Here is a 26,394-nt window from a genome sequence, read left to right as displayed (position 1 = left end):
CTGGCGATTCCCGGGTGGGATCCTCAGTCCCAGCGCCTTGGTCTCGGCGTGAGGCCTGTCTGCGTCTTCTCTCTGCTGTCCCCGTGGCGGATCTTCGTCGTGCATTGTAAATAAATAAGATGCAAAATCAGCATCCAAGTATCCCTGGTTCCACATGCTCCCCAGGTTATTCTGAAACACAAAGTAGAAGCAAGGAATTGTCATCCCCTTGGTTAAAATCCTTCAGTCATTTTCCCGGTCGGTGGACACCGCTCAAGCTGTAATGTCTACGTCGTAGTTGACGCTCTGTCGTGAGCGTGAGAACGAGCCACCAGGAGTGTTCACATTTTCATTGTAACTTGTGGGTTCAGCGCCCGGAGATGAGAACCGGAGTTGTGAGAGTTAACCAAATAGAGTGCCAAAGGTGTGTGTGTGTGTGTGCGTGCGCATGTGTGTGTGCGTGTATGTTGAAAGAGGGAAGCATTTCACGGGACCCCCAACCCTAAGTTCAGCGGCCTATGAGATGGATGGGATCCTGTGTAAGGACGGCTCGAGTACGTGTGCAATTACTACAAGAGGCGGGAACACACCCGCAGGTCCCTGGGGACCCAACAGAAACCTGGGTGAATTCGGAGAGGCTGAGCTAGAGACAGGGACGTGAACTTATTTACCTGTAGAGGGGGAAAAACACACGGCGGATGAAGTTGCTATTTCCCCTGGGACGATGGCAGGGTGGGCTCGATCCCTCCCCAGGCCCCAGGGCAGAGGCCCCCCGCCCCAGCCTTCTTCTCGACCTGGCCTGCTCCCCGCGCCCTGCAGGAAGGCCGGGGCCAACTCCAGACCCAGGCCTCTCCACTGGGGCGTCTCTGCCTCGCCCAGGCAGGTGAGGGGCTCAGGCTCCCCTTCCTCGCGGTCCTTTTCCTCTCTGGAGGACTTGTTTGGGTTTGATTCCTGTAGTGTCTCATTTCCCCGGAGCTTTCATTTTATAACACTCCGTGTGCATCTCCTCCCTGCACACCTGTGGGTGTGGATAATCGGCTTTCTGCATCTCTCCAGACAGGCATCCTAGTGACTGCCAGGGTGCCTGGGAGCCCAGGGCCGCGGTGGTACCCACAGCTGGAGAGTGCTCCCACCCACAGCTGGAGAGCAATCCCACCCACAGCTGGAGAGTGCTCCCACCCACAGCTGGAGAGTGCTCCCACCACAGCTGGAGAGTGCTCCCACCCACAGCTGGAGAGTGCTCCCACCCACAGCTGGAGAGTGCTCCCACCCACAGCTGGAGAGTGCTCCCACCACAGCTGGAGAGTGCTCCCACCCACAGCTGGAGAGTGCTCCCACCCACAGCTGGAGAGCGCTCCCACCCACAGCTGGAGAGCAATCCCACCCCCAGGTGGAGAGTGATCCCACCCACAGCTGGAGAGTGCTCCCACCCACAGCTGGAGAGCAATCCCACCCCCAGCTGGAGAGAGATCCCACCCACAGCTGGAGAGCGCTCCCACCCACAGCTGGAGAGTGATCTCACCACAGCTGGAGATTGATCCCACCACAGCTGGAGAGTGCTCCCACCCACAGCTGGAGAGTGCTCCCACCCACAGCTGGAGAGTGCTCCCACCCACAGCTGGAGAGTGCTCCCACCACAGCTGGAGAGTGCTTCCACCCACAGCTGGAGAGCGATCCCACCCACAGACACGCAAGGCCTACGTCGGGTCGCAGATGTCCATTATGGAGCAAATAGAAACTGGAGCACATTTTATACGTGCAGTTGTGTAGCCATGGCGACTTGCTTGGAGCCAGTTCTTTCTGCGAGTATTAGGGAGCCATCCTGGTGGCACATTCCAGCACACAGGTGCATTTCCTGGCCCCCCCATCCCCCGTCAGTCAGGTAGAAAGAGAAGTAGCACATCTGCGCCCTCTTCTTCTGAGATGGGGAGAGGTGAGCCCGTCTGTGGACGCGGGGTGGACCCAGCCCCTGCGTCCCCGAGAGCGGTGTCCTGGTGGAAATGAGGGGGACTCGTGTCTCGGGGTCACCGTGGGGAGGGGATGAGGGCAGCAAACGCCATGGTCATGGCAGGAGGCGTGTCCTCCCGTTTCGGGGGGCCAGGCCCCTTCTCAGTTCTCCATCTACACCCCTCCCAGGAGCCCGTCCCGGCCTCTGGCCCTGGGTGAGCTCGGGTTCGGTTGCCTCTCTCCTTTTGGTTTTCATTCAGTAAAACCTTTCTCTTCGCGGTGGCTCGCTCCTCCACATTTCAGTGCCATCAATCCTGGCTGCGCTGCCCTCCCTCCCTGCCTCCTTCCCTCCTGTCCCCCCCACCCCCCGCCCTGTCTGCCCCCCCCCCCCCCGACAACCACGGACCCCTCTTCTCTCTTTTTTCTTCCTCCCTCCTTGCCTTGATTTCTCTCTTTCTTTGAAAATGCCATGAAGCTCACGAGGAAAGAAAATCTGCGTCCACTGGGCTGGGCGTGGGCCACCTTGCTTTCTGCAGGCCAGGAGGTCTGACTTGAAACCGCTGTCTTCACTTCGCCCTCACAGGGATTGCATCGGACCGGATAGCGTGGGAGAGTGGTTTCTAGGTCTTCCACTGACACTGTGTGGCCAGGGAGGGAACTACAGCATTTCCAACAAGTTTCCTAAGCATAGTTTTATTGCCTTGTGTAATATATAACAACAGATATTATTATCATAAATATCTTTGACACAGATATATTCATAGATATGCAAAATAAATAAACCTCAACCCTAACTCTAAATATTACCTTAACACGTATGAGTTTATTATGGATGCATCACAGACACTTTTACTTTACAAATAAGATTTCTGTGAAAAATCACAAGGTTGCTGTCTTTGGTGCTACCTTAATACACTAGAACGTTGATTTGACTATTTTAACTGTAAATAGATTTGACAACCGTCTCCATACAGTGGCCTCTAAGGTTATTCCTAGGCATTTCTGCTCTGTCCGTAGGAACTCTGGGGAACAACAGCATCACGAGTGAGAAGGTGGACACTGGAGGATTTGCATGCACACCCTGCCGATGGGCATGGCATTTGGTCGAGCCATTGCAGAGCACTGTAAGGTGGACCCTTGGAGTTCTAAACGTAGACCTGCCATATTATGCAGAAATCCTGCTACAGGCCTTCCACCCAGAGTAAACGGAACCAGCTTCCTAAGAAATACACACACTTCCGCGTTGACTTCGTCAGCAACGGAGACAGAACCCCTGCCAACAAAGACATGACACCGATTCGGAAGGTGCCCTCCAGTCCTCAGCCGCGAGGGAGTGTGAAGTCCTGTCCGTTGTGAGAGCGCGGATAGAACCGGCGATTTCCACAGGGAACAGGCCAAGCACAGAGAGATGCGCTCACCAGTGTGTGCGGTGTACAACCGATGTCCTCATCGCCAGCGGGCACACAGGGTCCTCCACCGGGGCGCAGGGAGCGAAGGGAGCGGAGGGCAGGGCGGGAGGGTGAGACTGCCGCGTGGGGCTACCTTGGCCAGTCGTAAAACGGTCCATTTCCCCAAACCCAAGGAACGTGGGGAAGAAGTTTTACCGCAAGGGGGGAGCAGGTGCCGAGCGTGAGACCTGCTGGCCGCCACGCAGACGTCTCTGGGGTTCGTCCTCGTCCACGTGCGCTGGGTCTCCAATCACATCGATAGCTTTGTTTCCACGGACCAGCTTGACAACACTCAGTCCTGTGGGAAATTGTGAGACGTGGTTTTATTATTGGTCAACTTTTTTTTTTTTTAAAGCATGTATGTTCTTTCTTATATGGGGCTTGAACCGGAGGCCCGGGCACTGCTCCTTAGCTTTGTCACGCGAGGCCGACACGCCACCGCTTGAGCCGCAGCTCCCCTTCTACAGAAAGCATGTTCACACCATGATGAAGTATAAACAACATGCACCCCGCCGTCTTCCTGGTTTGGGGAGACCAGGTCTCCTGGGTAGCCCCATTTTGCCTCTGCTGGTCAGATTCCGGGACGTCGGTGGAGCTGAGCAGGACCTGGCTGGTCTTGGCCCCGTTTACATGTGTAGTTCAACCGCAATACTTCGGTTAGTGCTGCATCTGCCATCCGCCATCTTCCAAACTGCTGCTTTCTGAAGTGGGTATTCGTTACTCACTAGATACAATCCTCTCCTTACCTCTCCCTACCTCCCATCAGAAAAGAAAGGTGGCGACGAGGGAGAGAAATGAAGAAGCTCCATCTGGCCAGGGTGTATTTGATACATCAATGTCACATTGAGACCCCTTGCACAATTAATATGTGCTGATTAATTTTAAATTTATTTTAAGAATTCTGTATAGGGTGTGACATGCTTACAATCCCCCAACTTGGGAACTGAACAGGAAAATGAATGATTTTAGGAGCCAGCCTTGACTAGGTATTGAGTTTGTGCTCAGTTTGGGACAAATAGAGAGATGCTGTCTCAAAAGAAATCACCCAACCAATCAACCAATGAAACAAAACAAATGGAAATCCTCCTTCTGTCCTTCTGATTCTGACTCTTGTGACAGATGGAAATGCAGTCATAGAGTCATTCTCCTTCTCCATTTGGCTCATTTCCTCAGCATAATGTCTCCTCTCCGTTTTGACATTACAGAGATCAAATACGTTTATAAAGCCTTAAAATAAACTTGACATATTTAGTACAGATTTTTAGAGGTGTGGTAATACAGTAACAAATTGTATTTTGATATTATGTTTTATAATCAGCTACTACTCGACACTCCAGGGTCCAACTGTACATTAAATAATCCTACCCATGCTGTTGACGGTGTTTGAATCGTGGCAGATTCAGAGCTCTGGCACATAAACAGCGTATCCCTTTAAACTTCTCTAAGTGACATGATCAGTATGAGAATTCATCTTTGTCCATATGTGTGTTGACAGATATTAAAACAAAAGCCAACTTGTTCTAAGTGAAACTAATAATGGCCACAATGCCTTTGTAGAAAGGATCAATTCATATTGGGAAAGTCAGCTTAGTCTTCTGCAGGTTTTCACCAGCGGCTTGAGCAGTTCCCATCTCTTCTCTGCAGAGAAATACAGGAGCCTTTCTGTAGATCCTGCCTCACCGAGAAAGAAGGGTGGGTGTGGGGGCACCGCGGAAGAGGAGACGTTGATGTTCATCTTCTTGTCCATTCTGCCTCTCAGGATCTCTAGTTGAGTCAAATCCATGTTGCAGACGGAGCTTCATCGGCTCCGCTTTCGTGCCTTCTCTTCTCTCCCTTGACTTCCAGGCTCAGCTGCTCCTCACTGCTTCCTGCTCCACTGACAGGCAGGCTCTGTTGTGGAGGCCACAGTGGGGGCGGCCGGGGCCCTGGGCCACGCGGTCCTTCACGGAGCGGGCTTCGGGGCTAGGGACCTGCCGACGCGCAGCAGGAGGTAGCGTGCAGAGAACGAGAGCAACTGTTTCCTCACTGCGTCCAAGAGATCGGGACACGCACATTTCACTCAAAAGAAACGGAGGGAGCAAATGCTCTTTCCACAACCCTCCTCTCCATTTTCTCAGGGGAGAATACCCCAAATCAAGAGCATCCTAGACGTTTCTGTATGAGCAAGTGAAGCACACGTTTATTTGGAAGTCAAGTGCGTCTTAGGAGGTACTTCTTGTTGTTTGGGGCAGAAATGTGTGGAAGCCAAGGAAAGTAATGGAAAGGAAAAGTCTCCCTTTATATTAGTAGGGAGGTTTTAAAATATGCAAAAGAAATGAGTGTAAGTCAATGAGAGGACGGCGATAACGCGGACTGTCAGAGGCCGGGACATCGTCTGTGGTTCATGTCGTTCATCCGGTACCACGTGCTTGGAGTAGAAATGAAGCAAATGGGACAGGGACAGGAGAGCCTCAGGAGATGTCAAGCACCGTTCACTGGAGGGGGGAAGAAGGAAGAAGATTGCTCCTGAGAGAAATACAAAATCCAGGAAGAGACGATGGATTGAACGCGGCCTGCGACGAGGAAATGCCAGTGTTCTTTTGGTTCCCAAGCACTTCAACGGGTGAATGGAAGAACAAATAAAAGGGATATTGGACTGGCACCCCATAGGAAATCTGTACCTGGAGATAGGTCTAACCGGTACCAGTCATCTGCAATGTGTTCAAAATGGAGAGACGGGATGACGAGAGAAAACTCTCTGCTGCTTCAATGGAAGGGCAGAAGCCTCCTATAAATATCAGAATAGAGGTAACGTAGCACATACGATTAACCTACTTTAACACGGCATGGTCACACAGTCTAACATCAAACACCATGTGCTCCACATTCTCCAGCATCTCCAATAATATCCTTGACAGAGTTCCCATTTCCTCTTTCCTTGCCTTGCTGGGAGTCTAAGGGAAAGACTTCACCTACAACCCAAGAAAATAATTCTAATAATCAGATACACGGATGACCAAAAAACGAGGATCCCGGCTGCTAAGAAGGCTTGTCAGATCCCAGGCTGTCCCGACAGGGAGGGAGGGGGTCGGCCCCCTGCCCCTGGCTGCTGTGGGGGTCCCCTCCCGACCTCCCCCCCCCGAGCCCCGAAGCACAGATGGCTGGCTCTCTTGTGGCCATCGTCGATTGTCTGGAGCCTGTGGAGAAGGGAGTGGGGAGGGCGACGCGGGATGGACAGTCCTGCGGGTGCGTAGGGTGTTGCTGAGGCTCCTGACCCCAGAGAAGCCAAGACCAGAAGCATGGTTCCGCCCTGGCTCCTGAAGCAGTTGGGCGAATGCTGCTAGGGGTTGGGTTGTTTCTGCTTCCCAGGCAGGACCTGGTGAAGCGCCGACCTCCGTCGCCTGGGAGAGGGGCCTGGCGGGGGCCCGGGGCTGCCGAGGGGGTCAGTGGAGGTGACGTCTGTGATTGTGGGGGATGCCGAGGGGGTCAGTGGAGGTGACGTCTGTGATTGTGGGGGCTGCCGAGGGGGTCAGTGGAGGTGACGTCTGTGATTGTGGGGGCTGCCGAGGGGGTCAGTGGAGGTGACGTCTGTGATTGTGGGGGCTGCCGAGGGGGTCAGTGGAGGTGACGTCTGTGCGCGTGGGGGCAAAACCTTGCCTGGTGTGATGCCCATTGGTGTAAGGAGATGGCGTGTGCAGGCGGAAGCACAGAGAGAGTCCTGTGACCACAAGGACAAACTAGACCCGAGCAGCTCAGAGGTGGCTGACGGCGAAGGCCAGGAAGCCCGGGGAGCCGGGGAGAGGAAGGAAGGCGACTCTTGAGGCTGGGGTCGCAAACCTCTGCCCGCACCTTATGTCAGAGCTGTAAGACTCTACCTGCACTCTGTCACCATGTCGACTTTACCATGCATGTCTACATCAGCACAAGCACAGAATGTAGCACAAGGCAAAAACAAATCAGGTAGGTAGTGTTTATCCTTGGATTTCTAAGAAGAAATTAAGAACTCGTAAGCAGATAGGAGACAGGAACAGATTTCAACTCAGCATGAACGAGAGCTTGCCAGCAGCTACAACGATCAGAAAAATGAACTCAAGGACTGCAGAAAGTCATATATTCTCTGGTATAGTAAATGATTAGAAAGGGCAAATGAGTGACTTGGCAGAGGTGACAATTCGTGCATCAAATAATAGGTTAGGTGGAATAATTTCCAACTTAAAAATGGTTGCTGTGTTACACTCTCATAATACAGAACCTAGCACTATTTACATTTTCTGCGTCAATCAAGTATACAGAAAGATGACACAGGAGGAAGGGTAACCTTCAAAAATAAGTTCTAGCATTCATAAGCTTTTCCTCTCCGTACTTACCCACCAATTAGAAAGTGTGTTCATAGAATTCGCTTCACGTGTTATTCCCGGTAGGGCCGTTGATAACGTTGAGTGTGTGGCACAGAACGAGGCATGCAGTAAGCTCTGAGATGCTTGTGGACCGTCGGTCGGCCTGAATGGCGATTAGATGCAAGGCCTCTCCCCCTCGTCTCCCCCTCCCCCACCTCTTCCTCAGCTCCTGAGTGGGCAGAGCTCAGAGGCAAACAGAACGAATGGCACTGTGGACGTCCTGCGATGTCTTCTTCATCTACATTTTAACCCCTTAGCCAAATGATGCAAGTTCCAGGAATGTGATGTTGTTGCCTATTTTCATATCGAACCATGAGACTGCATTTGTCAATTGTTAGGACGTGTGTGTGTGTGTGTGTGTGTGTGTGTGTGTGTGTGCGTTTCAGTTGTCCATTGGAGATCTACTACTCAGCAACATCGTTTTCACATGTAAAGATGGACTGCCATGTGGCGTCTCGAAGGCTCACCCGGGGCTCTGAGTAGGAGAACGATGTCAGGTATTTCACACTGAAACCTCAGAAACTACGTATGTTATTAAATTGGCATTCCCTGGCAGTCGATGGCCAATTTCCGCATTAAGAGCAGTAAACGCGTTTATTGTCCAGCACGCCAAGCCCTGCATACACGGTGCCCGGCTGTCAGAAGGAATCTTAGCTCTCGTATTCCGGCGCCCGCGCGGCCACCGCTCGGGGCGCCCTGGTGCCCAGTCAAGGAGGCCGAGCCCTCGCGGTGGGGAGCGGTGCGGGGCGTGCGGCCCCAGACTCGGGGCTCGTGCCTCACGGTGAAGGCAGGGGCTGGGGTCACCGTGGCCCAGGGTGCTTGGCGTGAGGGCGACACTGGGGCCACGCGGCACACGGGACGGGGAGCGAGTGTCCGGAAGGGAGCCCGGCTTTGTGACAGCCCCCTCCCGTGTCACCAAAGGAGACGGCCCGTGGGGAGACGCAGCCAAGCCCCAGGAAATACTTGTGGGCTCCGTGGGCCGTATGTTCTCCCTCACGCCACAGGCGTGGACAGAGCAGCTAGAGGTGGCTGGGGACTCCCGGGCCCTGCGACGGAAAATCCAGTAAAAACAAACACAGGCCCGAGGACCCAGAGAGAAACGCCTAGCAAAGTAGACGCATTGATTCCAGGCATCTCTTTAGCCTTCACCCCGGTCGCTTGTGCAGGTCAGCCCGATAGGCACCCACCGCCTCGCATCCTTCACGTCGCGGTCTTTCCATCCACCTCCAAGAAGCCGTCGGGCTTGGAGTCCACGGCACGGCCGTGGCGCCCCCTGCCTGCCCCGCTCACTGTCCTTCTTGCCCCCTCCAGTGTGTGTGGCGGTATGGAAGAACCAGCACATGAGGACCGTCACCAACTACTTCATCGTCAACCTGTCCCTGGCCGACGTGCTGGTGACCATCACCTGCCTCCCGGCCACGCTCGTGGTGGACATCACCGAGACCTGGTTCTTCGGGCGGTCCCTCTGCAAGGTGATCCCGTACTTACAGGTGAGGCTCGGAAACCTCCCGACGCGTTAGTGTCTGTCGGAGTCGGTGCTCTCTGGGAAACTGGTTACGGGTAAAGAAACGCATTTGCCTCGCCATCGGCAAAGGTACAGAAGGTAATACTTAGTAGTATTTTACTCTGGAGAAACAGGTTAAAATCTGGGTGCAAATAAAGCATCAGACTGGCAGAACTTAGAATGTCGTGTAAGTACTGGAAGTCTGGGGCGGTTGATTTCCTCGTTGCTACACGAGGCACGAAGGACGGCCTCTCCCAGCGCGAGCCACGGAAGATCTCTGCTTTGCTTTCTTCTGTCGTTCCGAGGGGTTTGAGGTCTGTGGTCAAAGCAGGAATGGGATTTTTGCTGTCATTTCTACATCGACCTGTTCTAAAATCCCCTTCCATTCCCAGAGGGCCACAGACCCAGACACTTCGCAGTTCACCTCTTTGAGAATTCTGACTTTAGTGGGATATATTTCAATGGTTGTTTTGACAGTTTGCACAGGACACTTACATATGTTTTTGCTCAGCGATGACCTTCTGGTGATATTGTAAACAACGCGTTTGTGACAAACATCAGTGATCAATAGGGCCATTAGATTTTTTGTTGGCCAAGAACAAAAGCACTCTTTCTGCCTCTCATTGTTGCATAAGAAACCAAGAGCAAGTGTTTTGCGAGAGCACTTCACAAAACTATTTGTAGTGATCTCAAACCTCTGGGAATGAAAAGAGATTCACGAGGAGGCGGCCAGGGTCAAGCCATGGAGTGGTGACTGCCTGTAAGAGCCGGTTAGCAAGTGAAATGGCAGCCATTGTCTACTTGCACCAAGGAAGCTATAAGCCGCGGGCATGCATACATTATTTTTAACTGGAAGGTTAACTTGGGAACCCCTACTGGATGCCAGAGATGTATTGCACAAATGAGTGTGGCAAATCTGAGAGAGAAACTATGAAGACTAGTCAGGGGGAACGTTCCTAAAACCAGTTATAAATGGATGCTTTCAGTGGCATTCGCGTAGAGACTCCGGGGAAGGTGTACACCTCTCATTCAGCGGGACGTCCAGCAAATTTCCTTGTCTTGGCTCCACTGATTCCCCTGTTGGGGAAAGCTGGGGATCGTGTTAAGTTACGGGGTGGATCCAGTAGCCCGGTGTCACAGATCTTGTTCCAACACACAGCAGGACTGTGCTGTTGAGCAAGCGTTGTGCTCTCCTTTGAGCACCGAAGGACAATATGCCCCAAGCAGTGCCTAACCAATGAATGGTCTAAGGCATGAGGCTGTCTGAAATTCTTTTACACTGTATAGCTTATTAAAAACCCTACAGCCAAAGGGACATCTTCATCTCCGGAAAAATTCTGTCTGCAACTGCTTAGACAATATTCAGTCTAATTGACTCTATAGATTATTGCTCCTCCTCGGGCCAAGTATAAAACTAATAAGGAAGCACGGAATGGAAAAGAATGGATCCATCCATTATCTTACCCAGCATTTCCTCTTGGTAGAAAGTTGTAAATGCACAAAGAAAAACCATGCACTGGTCAATTATCTACACGAGTTGCTCCTTTCCCCTGTAATTGAAATCTATATTATGTAATACCCAGACAATTTTTCAGGTTATTTCGGCATATTTAAAATTCTTTGGGCAATTGCTAGTTTGATATATTTTATGTGCTATTTTTTCTCCTAAATATAAGGCAAGCTTTAGATTTATGAGTGATACGCTATAACATTCTGGCAAGTACTCAACCAGCTTAAAATCTCACAAATGAAATAAAGCTTAGCTGCATAATGAAAATGACCCTTTTAGATCTTTAATAATTCTATAATTCCAAGACCATTAACATTTATTAGGCTATTAGCTGAATAATTATCATGTATTTCAGTCACTGATGAGAGTAGTTGACTACTTGTAGGGAGTGAATTATTTTTTAACTGGGGAATCGGCCAAGCATAGAAAATTCCAGGAAATGAAGAACAAAACCCAAGTAAAATATAGGTGGTAGATGGCGGACGGCCAGGGAGGCTGTCCTGTTCTCTCCGTGAGATTTTAACAAGATCAAATCTATTAGCGCCTGCCATCCAAATGTACGCTTTGACAGATTTTCTGAGCCCATCTCTGGTGTATCCCTGAGATCATTTTGGTCTCCCTAGAGGCTATCATAAAGCAAGGTGGGCCCGATCACATCTGCAGGTCCCGCTGTGTGCACAGGGTAGCAAGGCGGTCCCCTCCCCGGGACATCTGCAGGTCCTGCTGTGTGCACAGGGTAGCAAGGTGGTCCCCTCCCAGGGACATCTGCAGGTCCCGCTGTGTGCACAGGGTAGCAAGGTGGTCCCCTCCCAGGGACATCTGCAGGTCCTGCTGCGCACAGGGTAACCGTGGCAGAGGCTGAGGCAACCCTACCACCTCACTACGCTCTCAACCTTCGCAGTCCCCGCTTCTCACATGATTGACTACGGAGCTGTCATAAGATCATGTCGGAATCTAAATGACAAAGACGCCCAGAAGTGCACTCATTGATTCTGCAAGCAGGGGCAAAGTCCTTGTTTATAATCACTAACAATAGGATGAAATTTTGCATCCCCCACACAAAAGCCTCCTATGAATTGGGTGAGAATCGCACAGTAATGTGTCTCATACGCCTGCAAGTACACGTTACACTGTTCAGAGACCAGCGTGTTGTCTCACTCCGCGGAGTGACAGAGGCAGAGCCGCTCGAGGGCCACCGCAGGGGCTGGGTGTCCGTGAGCCGACAAGACCCAACTGCTGCCGTCCACCAGCGGCGGGGAGCACTAGCATTGATTCACACAGGCTGGTTAGAGCTCGTAACGCACTACTAAGCCTGACGAACACCTCACACTTGTAGTGTGGGAGGATAAAGACAGCCCACTAGCTACCCAGGGCAGCTGGGCCCATCTGGGCTGCCCTGTCCTCTTCCCAGGTTTGAAGGGGATCCAGAGGCCAAAGGTGCACCAGAATGTGCTGGGAAGGCTTGGAGTTGGGTGGGAGTTAGGCGTGGTGCTGATTTAAGAGAGAGGAGAGAGATGGAGACAGCCATAGAGCTAGAGACAGAGACAGGAGCTCACGATGGCACTAGGGAATTCTGGGGAGTCGTAGACAGGCCAGAGCCTCTCTAGCCAAGTTCCTCCATTTAACACGATGCTTAGAATGAAACTAACATCCAGGAATATGAAAGACTTGGGCTAAGTAAATATTCTTCTGTGATTGCTTAAGCTCCCTGCTTCAATGAGTGTATAGAACTCCAGACTCCAGAATGAAAGAGAGAATTGATAGTAACATTGTCACCATCATTATCGTTATAATAATTATAATAAATAATAGCAAACACGGGCATGTATACAGCCTGAGTTGGGGCCAGGCTTTTAACATCTCAACTATCTAGGATTTCACATTCCATCGGTGTAGAACAAAACATTAAACATAATTACAGAAACTGACTAGATATGGGTGGGCATGTTTAAAACGTTAATATTGTTCCAAAGGAAAGAATTATTTGTGCTGCCCAGGGCACCTGTCTGGTTTTCCAAGGAAAGTTGATTTTATTATTAGAGAGCAGACGGTGGCCCAGGGATTTCTACACAGAATTCTTTCAAGCATGAATCATTCCTTTCTTTGCATGCACTATACCAGACAGCAACAAATGTACAAATACCCCTTTCTGTTTGAAAATAGGAAATGACACACCCCTGATCCATACACGGTAAATAAAGATAATTCCTGTCAAATTCCCACGTGACAATTACAAGCAAAGACACCTCAGATCATACTCTCTAAGTAAAAAGGAGTTTTATGGTTCAGAGTAAACATCTGCATCTTCTCTCTTTCTACCTGACAACTGACTCCCCTATGAGTAGCAAAGGTGAAAAACAAGACTTATTCATTCCACAAAGGAAGTCCTATTCTCCATGAAGACATTTAACACGATTGCCATGTTTGCCTAGCGTCTTTTTCATATCTCTGAGGAAAGACATCATTTTCTACTCTCTTTTGGACGTAGTCCTTTTAGAGTAGGAATCGGGTTGACTGTGGCCTCTTGGGCATGAGCAGACTCTGAGGTGGACTGTGGTCTGAGGTGGACCCTGGCCCGAGGTGGACCGTGGTCCGAGGCAGACTGTGATCCAAGCTGGACTGCGGTCTGAGGTGGCCCATGGTCCAAGGTGGACTGCGGCCTGAAGTGGACCGTGGTCTGAGGTGGACCATGGTCCGAGGCAGACCGTGGTCCGAGGCAGACCCTGGTCTGAAGTGGACCATGGTCTGAGGTGGACCATGGTCCGAGGCAGACCGTGGTCCGAGGCAGACCCTGGTCTGAAGTGGACCGTGGTCTGAGGTGGACCATGGTCCGAGGCAGACTGTGATCTGAGGTAGACCATGGTCTGAGGCGGACTGTGATCCGAAGTCGACTGTGGTCTGAGGTGGACTGTGATCCGAGGTAGACCGTGGTCCGAGGCAGAGCGTGATTCAAGGTGGACCGCGGTCTGAAGTGGACCGTGGTCCGAGGCTGCCCGGGGCCCGTGTTCTCTTCCCCCAGACGGTGTCGGTGTCCGTGTCGGTGCTCACCCTGAGCTGCATCGCCCTGGACCGGTGGTACGCCATCTGTCACCCGCTGATGTTCAAGAGCACAGCCAAGCGGGCCCGCAACAGCATCGTGATCATCTGGGTCGTGTCGTGCGTCATCATGATCCCGCAGGCCGTGGTCATGGAGTGCAGCAGCATGCTCCCCGGCCTGGCCAACAAGACCATGCTGTTCACCGTGTGCGACGAGCGCTGGGGAGGTGAGTGGGCGCGCCGGGCCGCGTGACCCGCCCCACCGGGGGCTGCTGTGTCTCGCGTGCCAGACCCCCCGTCCCACACACGGCCAAGGGTCAGAGCCCCCGGAACGTGACCGGACGTGCGGGGGCCTACGAGGTCCCGCAGGTCATGCCAGCTCCGTTTGCTCTTAGGTACATTCCCACGACCACTGTCCCCCGGGGGGCCATTTGCACCTCGGGGCGTAGGTTCTGGAATGCTCACCTCTCCACCCACGCTGGCCGGTGACTGGAGCCCGGGCGTGGCAGAGAGTGGCGGGAAACCGCCTTGCCCGTTAGCCCAGCGCACACTGGTAGCAGAGTCACCGCGTGACATTGGAAGAGACTCGTCCATCCTCCTCGTTGCGTGCGTCTCGAAGGCTCGCCCCGAGGGGCTGCAGAAGCAGTGGAAGCGCCAGCCTTCATCAGAACGGTGTACAGTTGTGCTCCTCAAAAAGATGCATTACACAAGATCACCATGGCCCGTTAGGATGCACGGTTGACAATGTAGACACACGCCTTACCATGCATGACTTCACAGAGATGACAGGTATTTTCACTCTGAGATACAGGAACCTGTTTAAGACCCATGAGACCTCTACATACAATAACAGCCACCCCTCCTTCACCAATCAAGTATGTTTGTATGTTTTTTTTTAATGTAGGCTTCATTTTCTGAACTGTCAGTTTGTCAAATTCTTTTACATAATGCCATTCCATTACGATTAAATACATTTTTGCAAAAAGCCTATAAATATAGTCGTGACATTTAATGAATGTTACCATGAAAGGTATTTGTGAGGATGTGCCAAATGACAGCACTTTTTCCAGTTTTATATTTTTAAAAAGTTGCAATTTGACATTCTGCACATACTTTAAAAAAAAAAGTTAACACGATGTTGCTACATTCTTCTGTTCAAGGGCTTCAGTCTGTCAGTAAATAAATTCAGTTGTTATTGTGTTCCTGTTGCCATCTTTCTATAAATACTGAAATCTTCCTATCATGTAGCATTGTACTACTTGTCTGTCTTAATGCTGGCATTAAAATCATAAGCCTTTTTTTTCTCTAATAGTGAAGCCTTTGGAAACTACATTTTTAAAGTTATGGATGCAATTTCATATTTTAAGAAATATTTAAAGAAAATCACATCACTGCATCACGTTTTCCAAATTCGCCTCCATTTTAAAACCTGTCTTAAGCTACAAGATTACTTCTGCCATCCTTAGCCATAATGTATATTTGTGTGTTTAATTTACCTTCACAATAAACTGTAACAAAAAAAAAAGATGCACAACTTTACCTTAAAAGAAATTGTAAAATGAGGACAATGTATCCAGATCTGTGCACCCTCACTGTTGGCATTGGAAAAACTGAAGGAGAGAAACTCAGTGCACTTTCAGTATAAATTCTATGGGACGACATTCTAGGCTGTGTATAAATGTCATGAAACTCATGGAGGACATGGCTTGTCAGGCGCAGATAGAATTCAAAGATGCTTTCAACATGCAACCCTTAAATTTTCAGTGGCAACCTCTCAAGATTTTAATTTGTGTCGACCTGAAGCACCATCCCCCCCCCCCCCCCCGCCCCATGCATTTGATATCGTGATCTCCTCATTACAACTCTCTCTCTCCTCACCTGCACGGTCATTTTGCTGGATCGACATTTCCACATTTCCCCACGAGGGCTCCTTGTGGTAATGCACAGTCAATAGCCAATTGCATGCCCCCTGATGACATGGAAATACGCCAGCCCCGGCGTGGCTTCTGCTCCTCTCTGTTCAGAACTCCAAACTAGGGCAGTAATGGGGAGGAGGACCAAGCATCGCCTATCAAATCTCAGTCAGTCTGAGGCAGACTTCAGGACTTCACAGGGAGCAGGCTTCAAAGGAGTATTATTTTATGCAGAAAGCTCATGTCAGACTTTGTTCCAAATAAATAAAAGTTCAAAGCCCTTCAGGTGCCTGGGGAGGGCTGAGGTCACCTTCCCGACCCTTTGGAGTTGGCCTACCAAATGCTGCTGGGCCTGGAGCTCTTCAAAGTCTCCAGAGAGCCTGTGCAGCTCCGGCCCCTGAGCTGCTTCCGTGCCATCGCAGTTCATTCAACTGTGCAGTTTTACAGGGCAAACTTGAAAGCAGGTTAGGAACTGAAGAGATAGGGGTGCACCTGGTGGGTGAGAGAGAGGCTAAGAAAAGACACCCTGCCCCTCCTGGGTCTCTGGGACCTCAAGGGTACAAGCACCCCCAGGGCCCTACTGAGACTGCAACAAGACAGAGCACTGAGGAGAAAGATAGAAGTTTAGACAGGGAATATTTGACTCACACTCAACTGACTAGATGACAAACTATGGAATCAAGACCGTAGGGGGCAAAAACTCATAAGCATATGAGAAATAAGGCTCATCAATATGCAGAAAATGTAATCAGTGAGCATTACTGCAAGCTTCTTAAATAAATGTGATCCATCATTATGCCTAGTATCACAGTAGCTGCCGGTGCAGCCCGGCTAGCCATTATCATTAATGTGATTATAAAATCCAGCCTTCATTCTTTAACTTTTCCGGGGTAATGAAAAGCTAAAATCCACGGACACAATAGTCGTGAAATGGAACAAAAAGCCCATGCCAATACCAGGGTCAAATAAGACAAAGCAGAGCAAAACAAGAGCAAACTGTCTTGCATTACAGTTCCCGTTATACTGAGTGATTGGCGTCAATATCGGTGGTGCGTGTCTGGGATACACTGTTTCGGTGGTGGGTGACTGGGATACGCTGTTCCCAGCACTCGGTTGTGGTAAAGGCCACAGCATGCTGTGCTATTCTCATGCACTAGGATACATGGGAAGCTCCTATGGTGAAGGAGCTTAGACCTCAGCATCCGGCCTTGCACTCCTGCGTGGTACGGGAAGATCCGTGGTCCCGGGTGTGAGTTATTTTCTGCTTCTGCCTGTGGCATGCTAGTAATGTCATGCAGAAGGCAGGCCCGTAGCTGAAGGAAAACGCTCAGGAAGGTCTCTGGATTTTAAAAAAGACACGTGACTGTCGCGTGGCAGCTGACTGATGCCTTTGCCTTCCGCCCCAGGCGACGTCTACCCGAGGATGTACCACACCTGCTTCTTCCTGGTGACCTACATGGCCCCGCTGTGCCTCATGGTGCTGGCGTATCTGCAGATATTCCGGAAGCTCTGGTGCCGGCAGGTGGGTGAGACTCGCTGGCCCCTGCCCCGGGCGGCCGCGCTGGACGGAGCCCGCGCCTCGGCTCTGCCCCCGACGGGCTTCAGCCTGGCCGTCAGGACTTGAAATGAGGAATCGTAAAAATTCCAGTCTCCCCGATGATGTGAGTTGACTTTAGTCTAGGAGTCACATGATTCATTTAGCTTTTTATGAGCAACAGCGAATAAAAATCCACTTAACCTATTCCGACTCTCTAAGTCTAAAAGGTTTGGGTTTTAGGAGATTTTATATCACATCTTTTAGCCCGTGAGTTAAATCTCTAATTTCAAAGATTTCATTTCTAGAAAAGCCGAGGGATCAGGCCTAACTTAGAACGAAGCTTGACTCCCAGGAAGGGAAACATTTCTTTGGCAGGCATCCGCCCGTCCCTGGGCAGTGGAGACGGTTGATGAGCCGTGGGCAGATGATCTGGAAAAATACTACGAAAACGTTTGCGCTGTCCTCTGCTTCCTCCCCTTCACCTGCCCCGGGACGCGGTGGCCTTCTGAACATACTCTCACCATCCCAGTTTTCTTTCTCTTGAAAACTTAGGGTGTTCCACGTTGCCAATTCTAGAATAAATTCGAAATGGCATCACAGGTTTAGAAGTCCCCTTCATTCTCTCTCGGATGACTTGTTCCACTCAGCACAAACCATCCTGTTCAGAAGATTTGCAGTACCAGCACCCAGACGATGAAACTGAAATATTTACAAAGCAGATTGGAAAGGATAATAGCAAGTTTATCTGAGCTCACTTCACTTCACCCCAAATGGGTCGTTATGTAGAATTCTGCTTGAGCAATTCTCAATTTCCAACTGCTGGTGTTATAAACAGAGTTGAGAGCTGTTCAGTGAGCACTGATCCAGAGAGCACACTGTCACATGGAAGGCCTGTCCTACTTGCTTAAAATTACAGAGGTTCGGGGAATCTGCCGTCTACGCTGAGACTTTTAGAGCAAACTGTGAGTCCTGGATTGACTTCCTTGCAAATTCCAGGCCTCATTAGAAGAATCAGTTCCTTCTTTGCTAGAACCAGCTATTTAAATTCTCTCTTTGACAATAAGATGCAGAAACCTCAGTCAGAAAACTACAGCCCATTCTCTAAAACTCCTGTTTTAAAGAACTTCTTATTCTTGGGTTGGTTTGGACTCCTGTGCACACGTCAGCGTGTTCTCCAGGCCTAAGCCTCCGGAGAATGTGGTACCTAAAGCTGAACCGTTGCGAGAACTCCTGTCAATCTGTGCTAGAGGTATTTAGCAAAGGGACGGAGCGGGAACGGAGCTGGGCTAGAAGCCTGTTAGGCTCCGAGAGTCATTTCAACTTTCTGAAGACCGTGAAAGACCTTGGCTCATCTCAGCCCTTCCCACAACCCCTTGCTCTGCTCTGCATTCCTCAGTGGCCTTCTCAGAGGAGTTAAACTAACACAGGGATCACAAGGATGGGAGGAGATAGAGAGAACCTTATGATTTTACACAGACAGAATCAAAAGGCAGTAATTCAAATCACATGCAGAAATAGAGCATGAGCAAAGATAAATACGAAAGAGAGTATATATACATATCTGTTTGTAATTCTTTTATATGCAAATTAAAAGGCAATCACATAAAGCTATAGGTATAAAATTGCGAAGGTTCAGGTGATGATTTACCTAGGAAAGCGGGGGGTGGGGGGAGGGAGAGAGCTATATTAGAGCAGAGATTGTTATTACATATACTGTTGAGATGGAACAGGCATCAGTCGTAGTAGCTTGTTTCCACTGAGCTGCTCATTGTAATCCCCAGTAACACTACTAAGAAAATAGGTTTAGAAAGGACTGAGTCCTCAGGTGCTTTACGTGTGGGTATGAAACGGGACTCCCTATTCACTTCAGACCAAACGTTCCTCCAGTGACTCCATTTTCCTGCAGGGCGTATGTGGGAGACGCTCAGGAGCTGCAGGGTGAAGCCTCCCTGTCCTAGTGAAGGACGTCACCTAAAGCCAAGCACAGGTCCATTGCATTGCTGACCGCTGGGACCCTGACTCTGCGGCCGCGGACGGGTTCTCCTCATAGTCACCATTCCTGATGGTGGCAGGAGTCCTCAGCTGCCGAACGCCGCCCTCTCCTTCCGGTAGCACTCAGTGAGTGATGGAGCCACGGAAGCTTCCGCCATCTCCCTGAGATCGCTGTTATCAAAGCGTGGGAGGCCATTCCGCAGCTTTCATGCTGCAGATCTCTTCCCGGCCTCTGCTGCTTCTCCTTGGTTGTCTTAGAATACGCTTTAAAAAGAGGGATGCAGAGGGGGGAAAATAGTCAGCTCCGTGCTCACTACGGCTCGGCTCGGGGGCCTGAGCTGGCTTGGCACTGTGCAGGGGCATCGCCCGGGTGCCAGGACCTGCAGGAGGAGGAGGAGGAGGAGGAGAACTCTCACTCCCTCCATGAGGGTTCCCATCGGCACCATAGGCCCACTCTTCAGGATAAAAGATGGCACAGCAAGGTAACATTCTCGTCCTAAAACTAAAGGTTAGCTGGTGGACTTTGCTCTCATGGTGTTGACAATAAGCCAGCCCTATCTGTTATCCGTTCTGGGAGTCCTTCCCACGGCGCTGCCCAAAGGCAGACTGACGGCTGGGTGATCTACATGGCACCCAGGCAGCCGGTGGCCGGTTCGCTGGCCCGCTTTCCCCTCCCCAGCGGCACGTGCTGGGCTCGCTCGCTTTCCCTGCCACGTCTCCACGAGCGTACCACCGAGATCACACCATCCTTGCCGTCACCATGAACGGAGACAAAAAAGGCCCAGGCTGCGTCAGAGTGGTGGCAATTTCTAGTGAGTTACGCACAGCAGGCGATGGGAGCCGAGGGCCGCTTCTCAGTCTGCCTGCGTGTGTGAACAGACCGACAGTGCCGTGGGCACCAAGCGTGAACCCTCGGCAGTGTCCTCGATGTTTGCCCCTTCCGGTCCAAGGCTGGCTTTGTCCACAGGGGAGCAGCTGAGACCAGGCAGTGAGCTGAAAGCCCTGTCTCCACCCGGCAGCAGGGGGCAGCTGTGCTGCTTGGAAGGAAGACCACTTCTGGTACTTTCTCAGTTCCGTACTGGGTTTTCCTTCTCGCTCAAAAAATTTAGGGAGGACTGTGGGACCTAGGATTGGAATGCAGCCACCGTTTCCTGAGCACCCACCCCTCCTTCCTTTTTGTTAAAAACTGCTCTTTTCTTTAAGCCTGACAGCATTGCCAGCCTTTAAGTGCTGCTCCAGCTCTCCCATGTCCGTGTCGGGGCGACTGTGCTTCTCTCCAGTGGAGGGGTACTCAGTCCAGCACCCCTGAAGGGCCTCTCTGCTTTCAGATTCCCGGAGCCTCCTCTGTGGTTCAGAGGAAATGGAAGCCCCTGCACCCGGTGTCGCAGCCTCAGGGGCCGGGGCACCAGCCCAGACCCCGGGTCAGCGCCGTGGCCGCCGAGATCAAGCAGATCAAAGCCCGCAGGAAAACGGCGCGTATGCTCATGGTGGTGCTGCTGGTGTTTGCGGTGTGCTACCTGCCCATCAGCGTCCTCAACGTGCTGAAAAGGTCAGGAGCCCCTGCCCTGGAGAGCCGCCCCCGGGGCCCAGAGGGGCTGCGGTGGGGACACCGCACACACCGCCTGCACACACGGCCCGGCCCAACGCTTGGGTCGAGCCATTGCTCCTCGCAGAGCGCGCAGACCCAGGCAGACTGCCGGGCTCAACGGCAGAACGAGCAGACGAAAGCCACACACAAACAGCTTCCGGCGGACAGATTTCTTTCTTTTTCTAAATTATTTTGGGAAGAGAAAAATAGTTTTCCAACTTGGTTCTCAAACAGACATGAAATAATTTTTTCTAAAGAATAACAAACAGGCTGGGCCCCAGGGGCTTTCTCCTGTCATCTCAGCTACTCAGGAGGCTGAGTTCTGAGGATCAGGGTTCAAATCCAGCCCAGGCAGGAAAGGTAGTGAAACTCTTATCTCCAATTAACAGTAAAAAAAATCCAAAAGTGGAGCTGTGGCTCAAGTGCCCTGAGTTCAAACCCCAGGACTGACACACACACACACACACACACACACACACACACACCGAGATAAGAATGTTTAGTTTTTAGTTGTGAGCATTAAACATAAGTCACCAAAGCACATCCTAGCATTGTCGGTGTTGTCACTGAGACAAACTCACTGTGAACACTGGTAATGGCGCATTTCCCCAGTGAGGGAAGAAGCTGCATGATCCATTACGCTGGGGACTCAACTGGGAAGCTTTCTGGACAGCCAGAAGGTGGCTCCCAAGCTGTGACTGTCAATACTAACTCTGAACCAAGTTCATGTTCCCTCTGTGTCCAGCCCGGCTCTCGTCGGGGTACAATTACGGACGAGGGGCACCCGCACACCGCCACACTCCCGTTTCCTCTTCCTCCCCCAGAGTCTTTGGGATGTTCGCCCATACAGAGGACAGAGAGACCGTGTACGCCTGGTTCACCTTCTCTCACTGGCTCGTCTACGCCAACAGCGCTGCGAACCCCATCATTTACAATTTCCTCAGTGGTAAGTGTCTCCGCGGTCTCCCTTCTCACCAAGGGCGCGGGAGAGTCTTGAACTGCGGGCAAAGCTTCATTGCGACTTGGAATCGTGCCTTGCCCTGACTCGATTTGTATGCAAAGTTTTTTGTTCTTGTTTTCTGCTTTTGATTTTCAAGAGAGGGTCTCTCTCACTATGTAGTCCAAACGGGTGCCAAGCTCAAAATCCTTCCACGTCAGCCTCCCGCGAGCTGGGATTACAGGCATGCACCGCCAGGCCTCCCTTCGGGAGAGCTTCTTCCTTCAGGAAATGGGAGAGAAAATCACCCAAGTTGATCTATCACTGTAAAACCCCCAAAAAGGGTTAGCACGAGACGCAGACTGAACGTTGTGAGAAATTAATGCAGTAAATTTCCACGTCATAATTCAGCACCCTGGCTGAAAAGATGTTCCATGCTTCTGGTTGGTCCTGTGGCGCTGACCTTTCACCAAGTGCAGCCTCGGGAGCACTGAGCTGCACCTTCGCCACCTGGACATAGTCTTCTGCATTCACGGTTCTCCTGTGGGCTCGCTTACCTCAAGAATTCTCACTGACCACAAGGCCTGGCCTTCCAAGATAGCATGTAGCAAAAATGCCACCCACACACGCACGTGAGCTACATTCAACACAAGTCCATAGAGACTCCATCTAATCTGAACACTTAAACGACACTTTCTTTACTTAAATTTTGCTCGATTGATTTTTATAATTGTGTTTTCATTAGCCACATTTCTTTTGGCATTATCTCTGTCTCCACTCTGCTTCTTAGATTTCCAAGGGGATAGTAATTTTGCGTGTCAGAATAGAAATTCACTTTATTACACATTTAATCAATTATCCGCACCTTCCAACTTCATCGTTGGCTTTCTGGTTGAGCATGTATTTTGCTTTTGTTTGGTTTTGTTTTAAAGGACGTCCTGCCACACATTAGGGTAACTGTGGGTGACGGTACTGTACTGCCTCATTTACACAGCTAGAAAAAAGGAATGTGACGTGGTTTTTGCTATAAAGAAAGGAGAAATGTTTGAGGAGGACCTGGGGTATATTTAGCCTGATTTAAACAGGGCCCAACAGACACACGAAGCAAACCTCACACTGTATTTCATAAATAGGCATAATTTCCATATGTCAGTTAAAAATAAATTTAGAAAGCCCCGAAAATGATAAAAAGCACAATCAATTTCGCTTACTATAAAAATAACTTTGTCTTTTTTTTTAAATTTTTTTTTTTTTACTGAGATTGCTCTGCAGTGGACAGAGCTCTGACCCCAGCCTGCCCAGGGGAAACCTCCCAGGAAGTTGTGAGGAGATAGAAGCAGAAGATGTAGAGTTGGGTCAAAGTTCAGCTGAGGTTAAGGCTGAGGGAGCGGCCGCTGGTACCCAGGGACTCAGGAGCCATGCAGGCGGAGGCTGCTACTGTCCCGGCCCCGTGGTTCCCTTTCCTCCCCTCTCGCCTGGTGGTTGAGAGACCTCGGTATTCCCGGTCCTGCTTCTCGGAGGCCCATGATTGTCGCAGCTACCCGCGGATGTGTTCCTCATTCGCAAGCGCGAGGCCTGGCTCTGAAGGAATGAAGTAGGCTGCCAGCGTGACAGAGAAGGAGCCTTATGACTGTGTCAGTGTTTCATGAGCAGACCAAGCTCACACACGCGCACACGCGCACGCACACACACACTCATCGCCCTCCCTCCTGTCCCTCCACCTCTGCGGAGCATCCTAGCCGTAGCCAGGGTTAGTGTGGCTCGCGGGAGCGTTTGCTTGTGGCCCGCCCGCCGTCGGCGGAAACCTTCATCCTCTTTCCTCTTTCTTCCTCTCTCCCTGGTTTGCCAGGAAAGTTTCGGGAGGAATTCAAAGCCGCGTTTTCGTGCTGCTGCCTGGGCGTCCCCCACGGCCAGGAGGACCGGCTAGCCAGGGGGAGGACCAGCACGGAGAGCCGCAAGTCCCTGACCACCCAGATCAGCAACTTTGAGAACCTGTCGAGACTCTCGGAGCAGGTCCTGCTCACCAGCATGAGCGCGCTGCCCGCGGCCAACGGCGCGGGGCCGCTGCAGACCTGGTAGAGCGGAGGCGGCCTGGGGCTCCGGCCCGGCCCGGAGCGCGAGGCCCCCCGCACGGCGCTGTAAATACCTTTACGATCCCTGCCACCCGCGGCCGAGGCGGTGGCTGAGCCCCACTTTGACTGTTGCTCTGTGGAAATTTTCAAAAGGAAGGAATCAGTTGAAAACCATTCCTCCCCGTTTGGCTTCAACACATCCCGTCAAGCTTCGGCTACTTCACGTTTGCTTTTCAAGCGTGGAAGTCTGCGTCACTTCAGTTAACATTCCTCGTTCTTTTTAGGGTCCCTTGTTATTTTTAAACATACCCGCTGGGATCGGTGATTCCATGATGGACTCTTGGCTGCCAAAGGACGTAGCCATTGTGAATCTCCTGTTAGCAACACACCCACATGTCCAAACGTCCAGGAGTGGCATTACAAAGTGACTTCCGAGAGGATAGTTACACAGGGAAGCTTGCTATTCGTAGACGCTCGAGTGCTTTCCTTCCACAGCACATAGGCAAGGTCCTCGTCAACTTTACTTTCTGCTGCTGTCACCACCATTCACTCTCTTCTCTCAGGTCTGAAGCTCCGTCATCTCTCACATTTCTTGTCCGACACACAACCAGTAAGAATCTATGTCAACATAAAAATTGTGTAGGGACCACTAAGACGCACGTGAATTGCCACCGCCAAGGAAATCTCACGCTGTAATGTTCTTCTAACCCACCCATGAGATTGCTGGGCTGAATAGAATGGACCTCCGTGCCAAGTGGCAGGGACTAAGGAGGGGTGCTCACAGACTCGTCCTCTGTGCTCTGATCTGGCAGGTTTGACCCCCCCACCCCCCTGAGACGATCAGCAGTCGGGCACAGGGGCCCAGACCCTGGAGAGGTTGGGCCTTGCCCCTGGTGGAGCAATGGAGCAGCGGAGGAGAGTGGCCCCAGCCGGCACACCAGGGCCCGGCCCCGGCGGCTGTGCTCTGCCCCCGTTCAGTGGCTCGGCTCTGCGCCGGGGGCTGGGAGCCAGGTGGTCAGGGGCAGAGGGCCTCGCTCTTAGCTTCCGGAAGTGAGGCGAACGTGACGTATCTTGTGTGCAAGTGAAGTCCAGAGTTCAAAGCACTGAGTGCTTCAAATCTGAGGAAATCTGAAGGAAGTCCTGCACAATTTTTCTGACTCGAGTAGTCGCCGTACAACAGTGTTCAGGAAAAGATGTTTTCTACGTTGTCCTGGAACGAGGCAGTGACCCAATACAGAGCCATCCGCTCAAGACGTACCTCTTAATTTTTCCAAATCCTTGTTCTCATCTCAGAGGAAAGTCGTACAACAAAATTATCCACCATTTGTTCTCTGTCTCAGAATGTAGGGTTTATTACCTTGTGCCTTTTAGTACTCAAGGAAAAAAGACTGCCGTCTTACATGAGGCTTATTGAAATTGCACTGCTAAGTATCCGCACTCCATCAATCAAAGCAAGACTTTATAAATCTCTCCTTTCTCCCCTTGGACATTCGAGAATATTATTTTTTTGTCTCATGTATGCTGCATGAAAGGAGAGTTGCAGTTCTCAGAGTGTGATGAAAGTTAGCACTTTAATTCGAAGATAACTTCGAATTATGTTAGTAATATGCCTTAATAGCCAAGCAGCAGGCTAGAGTAAGAATAAATAGGAATTTAAACTTTATATGTGCAGTCCTTGTTACTGACCAAAAATTGAGAGGCTCTGGGAGAGCTAAGGGGAGGGCGGGAGAGAGAGGAAAGAGAGAGAGGGAGAGAGAAAGGAGGGGAGGGAGAACAACAGAGAAACATGGGCATGACAGACCAGGTCAGAATTAATTTGTTCTAATGCAATGATTTCCAAAGTGTGATTACCGTAACCAGCAGGGTCTGCTTCTCCTAGAACTTATTAAACAGGCAGATTCTACACGGCCCAAGCCCTCACAGCCAGAAGCCTCGGGGTGCGATGGCACGTGATTGGGGGGGGGGTGTTTTTTAAGATCTGAGACCACTGTAGCTCTCCTAGCATCCACTTATTAGCCCATGTGAAATGGGGTTTCTTACCACACAGGTCTCTCCCACCCACCTGGTTGGAGATCGGAAGGGCGAGACGAATGCAGCCACCTCGCTTAGCGCGTCAGGCTGGCAGCGGTGTGGGAGAGACGGCCCCGGGGCCCCGAGGCTCGGCGGGGCGATCTGGAGGACTTCTGCTGCTCCGGTCACGTGTCCATCTCTCATTTCATCGGCTCAGCTTTGAGTTTTGTGGAAGCAGATAGCTTTGAAGCGTGGGCATTTGCTGGAAGGAAAGCAATGTACAGAAACACTTCAAAGCAGCTCGGGGACTGGAAAGCCAGGCGAGGGGCAGGAGGAGACCAGGAGTCGGTCTGGTTTTCTTCCCAAGACAAAGGGGGGAGACCGAGGAGGCTCTAACTTCTGTCAGCATCACTGGGAAATAAAAGGGCCAACCTCTGACCTCATTATGTGCTAGTCACACAAATGAGAAGACTTCTTACAAAAGAGCTTTCGTTGGAACTTAGTTACGGTGTCCATCAAATTTGTACCTCTCTTTTTTCTGCTAT

The 26,394-nt window shown here is 51.1% G+C and overlaps 1 protein-coding gene across 1 annotated transcript in view; it reads left to right on the top strand.

Annotated features, from left to right (window-relative positions):
* The window catches only part of Hcrtr2 (hypocretin receptor 2), a 46,537-nt gene extending 22,691 nt beyond the window's left edge, over window positions 1-23,846 (top strand). Inside the window, exons 2-7 of the mRNA XM_048347293.1 lie at window positions 9,062-9,240; window positions 13,784-14,027; window positions 17,120-17,235; window positions 20,571-20,791; window positions 21,655-21,776; window positions 23,617-23,846. Coding sequence (XP_048203250.1) covers window positions 9,062-9,240; window positions 13,784-14,027; window positions 17,120-17,235; window positions 20,571-20,791; window positions 21,655-21,776; window positions 23,617-23,846 — 1,112 coding nt within the window. The remainder of the gene's footprint in view (window positions 1-9,061; window positions 9,241-13,783; window positions 14,028-17,119; window positions 17,236-20,570; window positions 20,792-21,654; window positions 21,777-23,616) is intronic.
* The last annotated feature ends 2,548 nt before the right edge of the window (window positions 23,847-26,394 follow it).

This window comes from Perognathus longimembris, chromosome 6 (genome assembly GCF_023159225.1).
Source record: "Perognathus longimembris pacificus isolate PPM17 chromosome 6, ASM2315922v1, whole genome shotgun sequence".
Taxonomy (NCBI): domain Eukaryota; kingdom Metazoa; phylum Chordata; class Mammalia; order Rodentia; family Heteromyidae; genus Perognathus; species Perognathus longimembris.
Note: the sequence above shows the minus strand (reverse complement) of the source record. Positions and strands in the feature narration are given on the sequence as shown.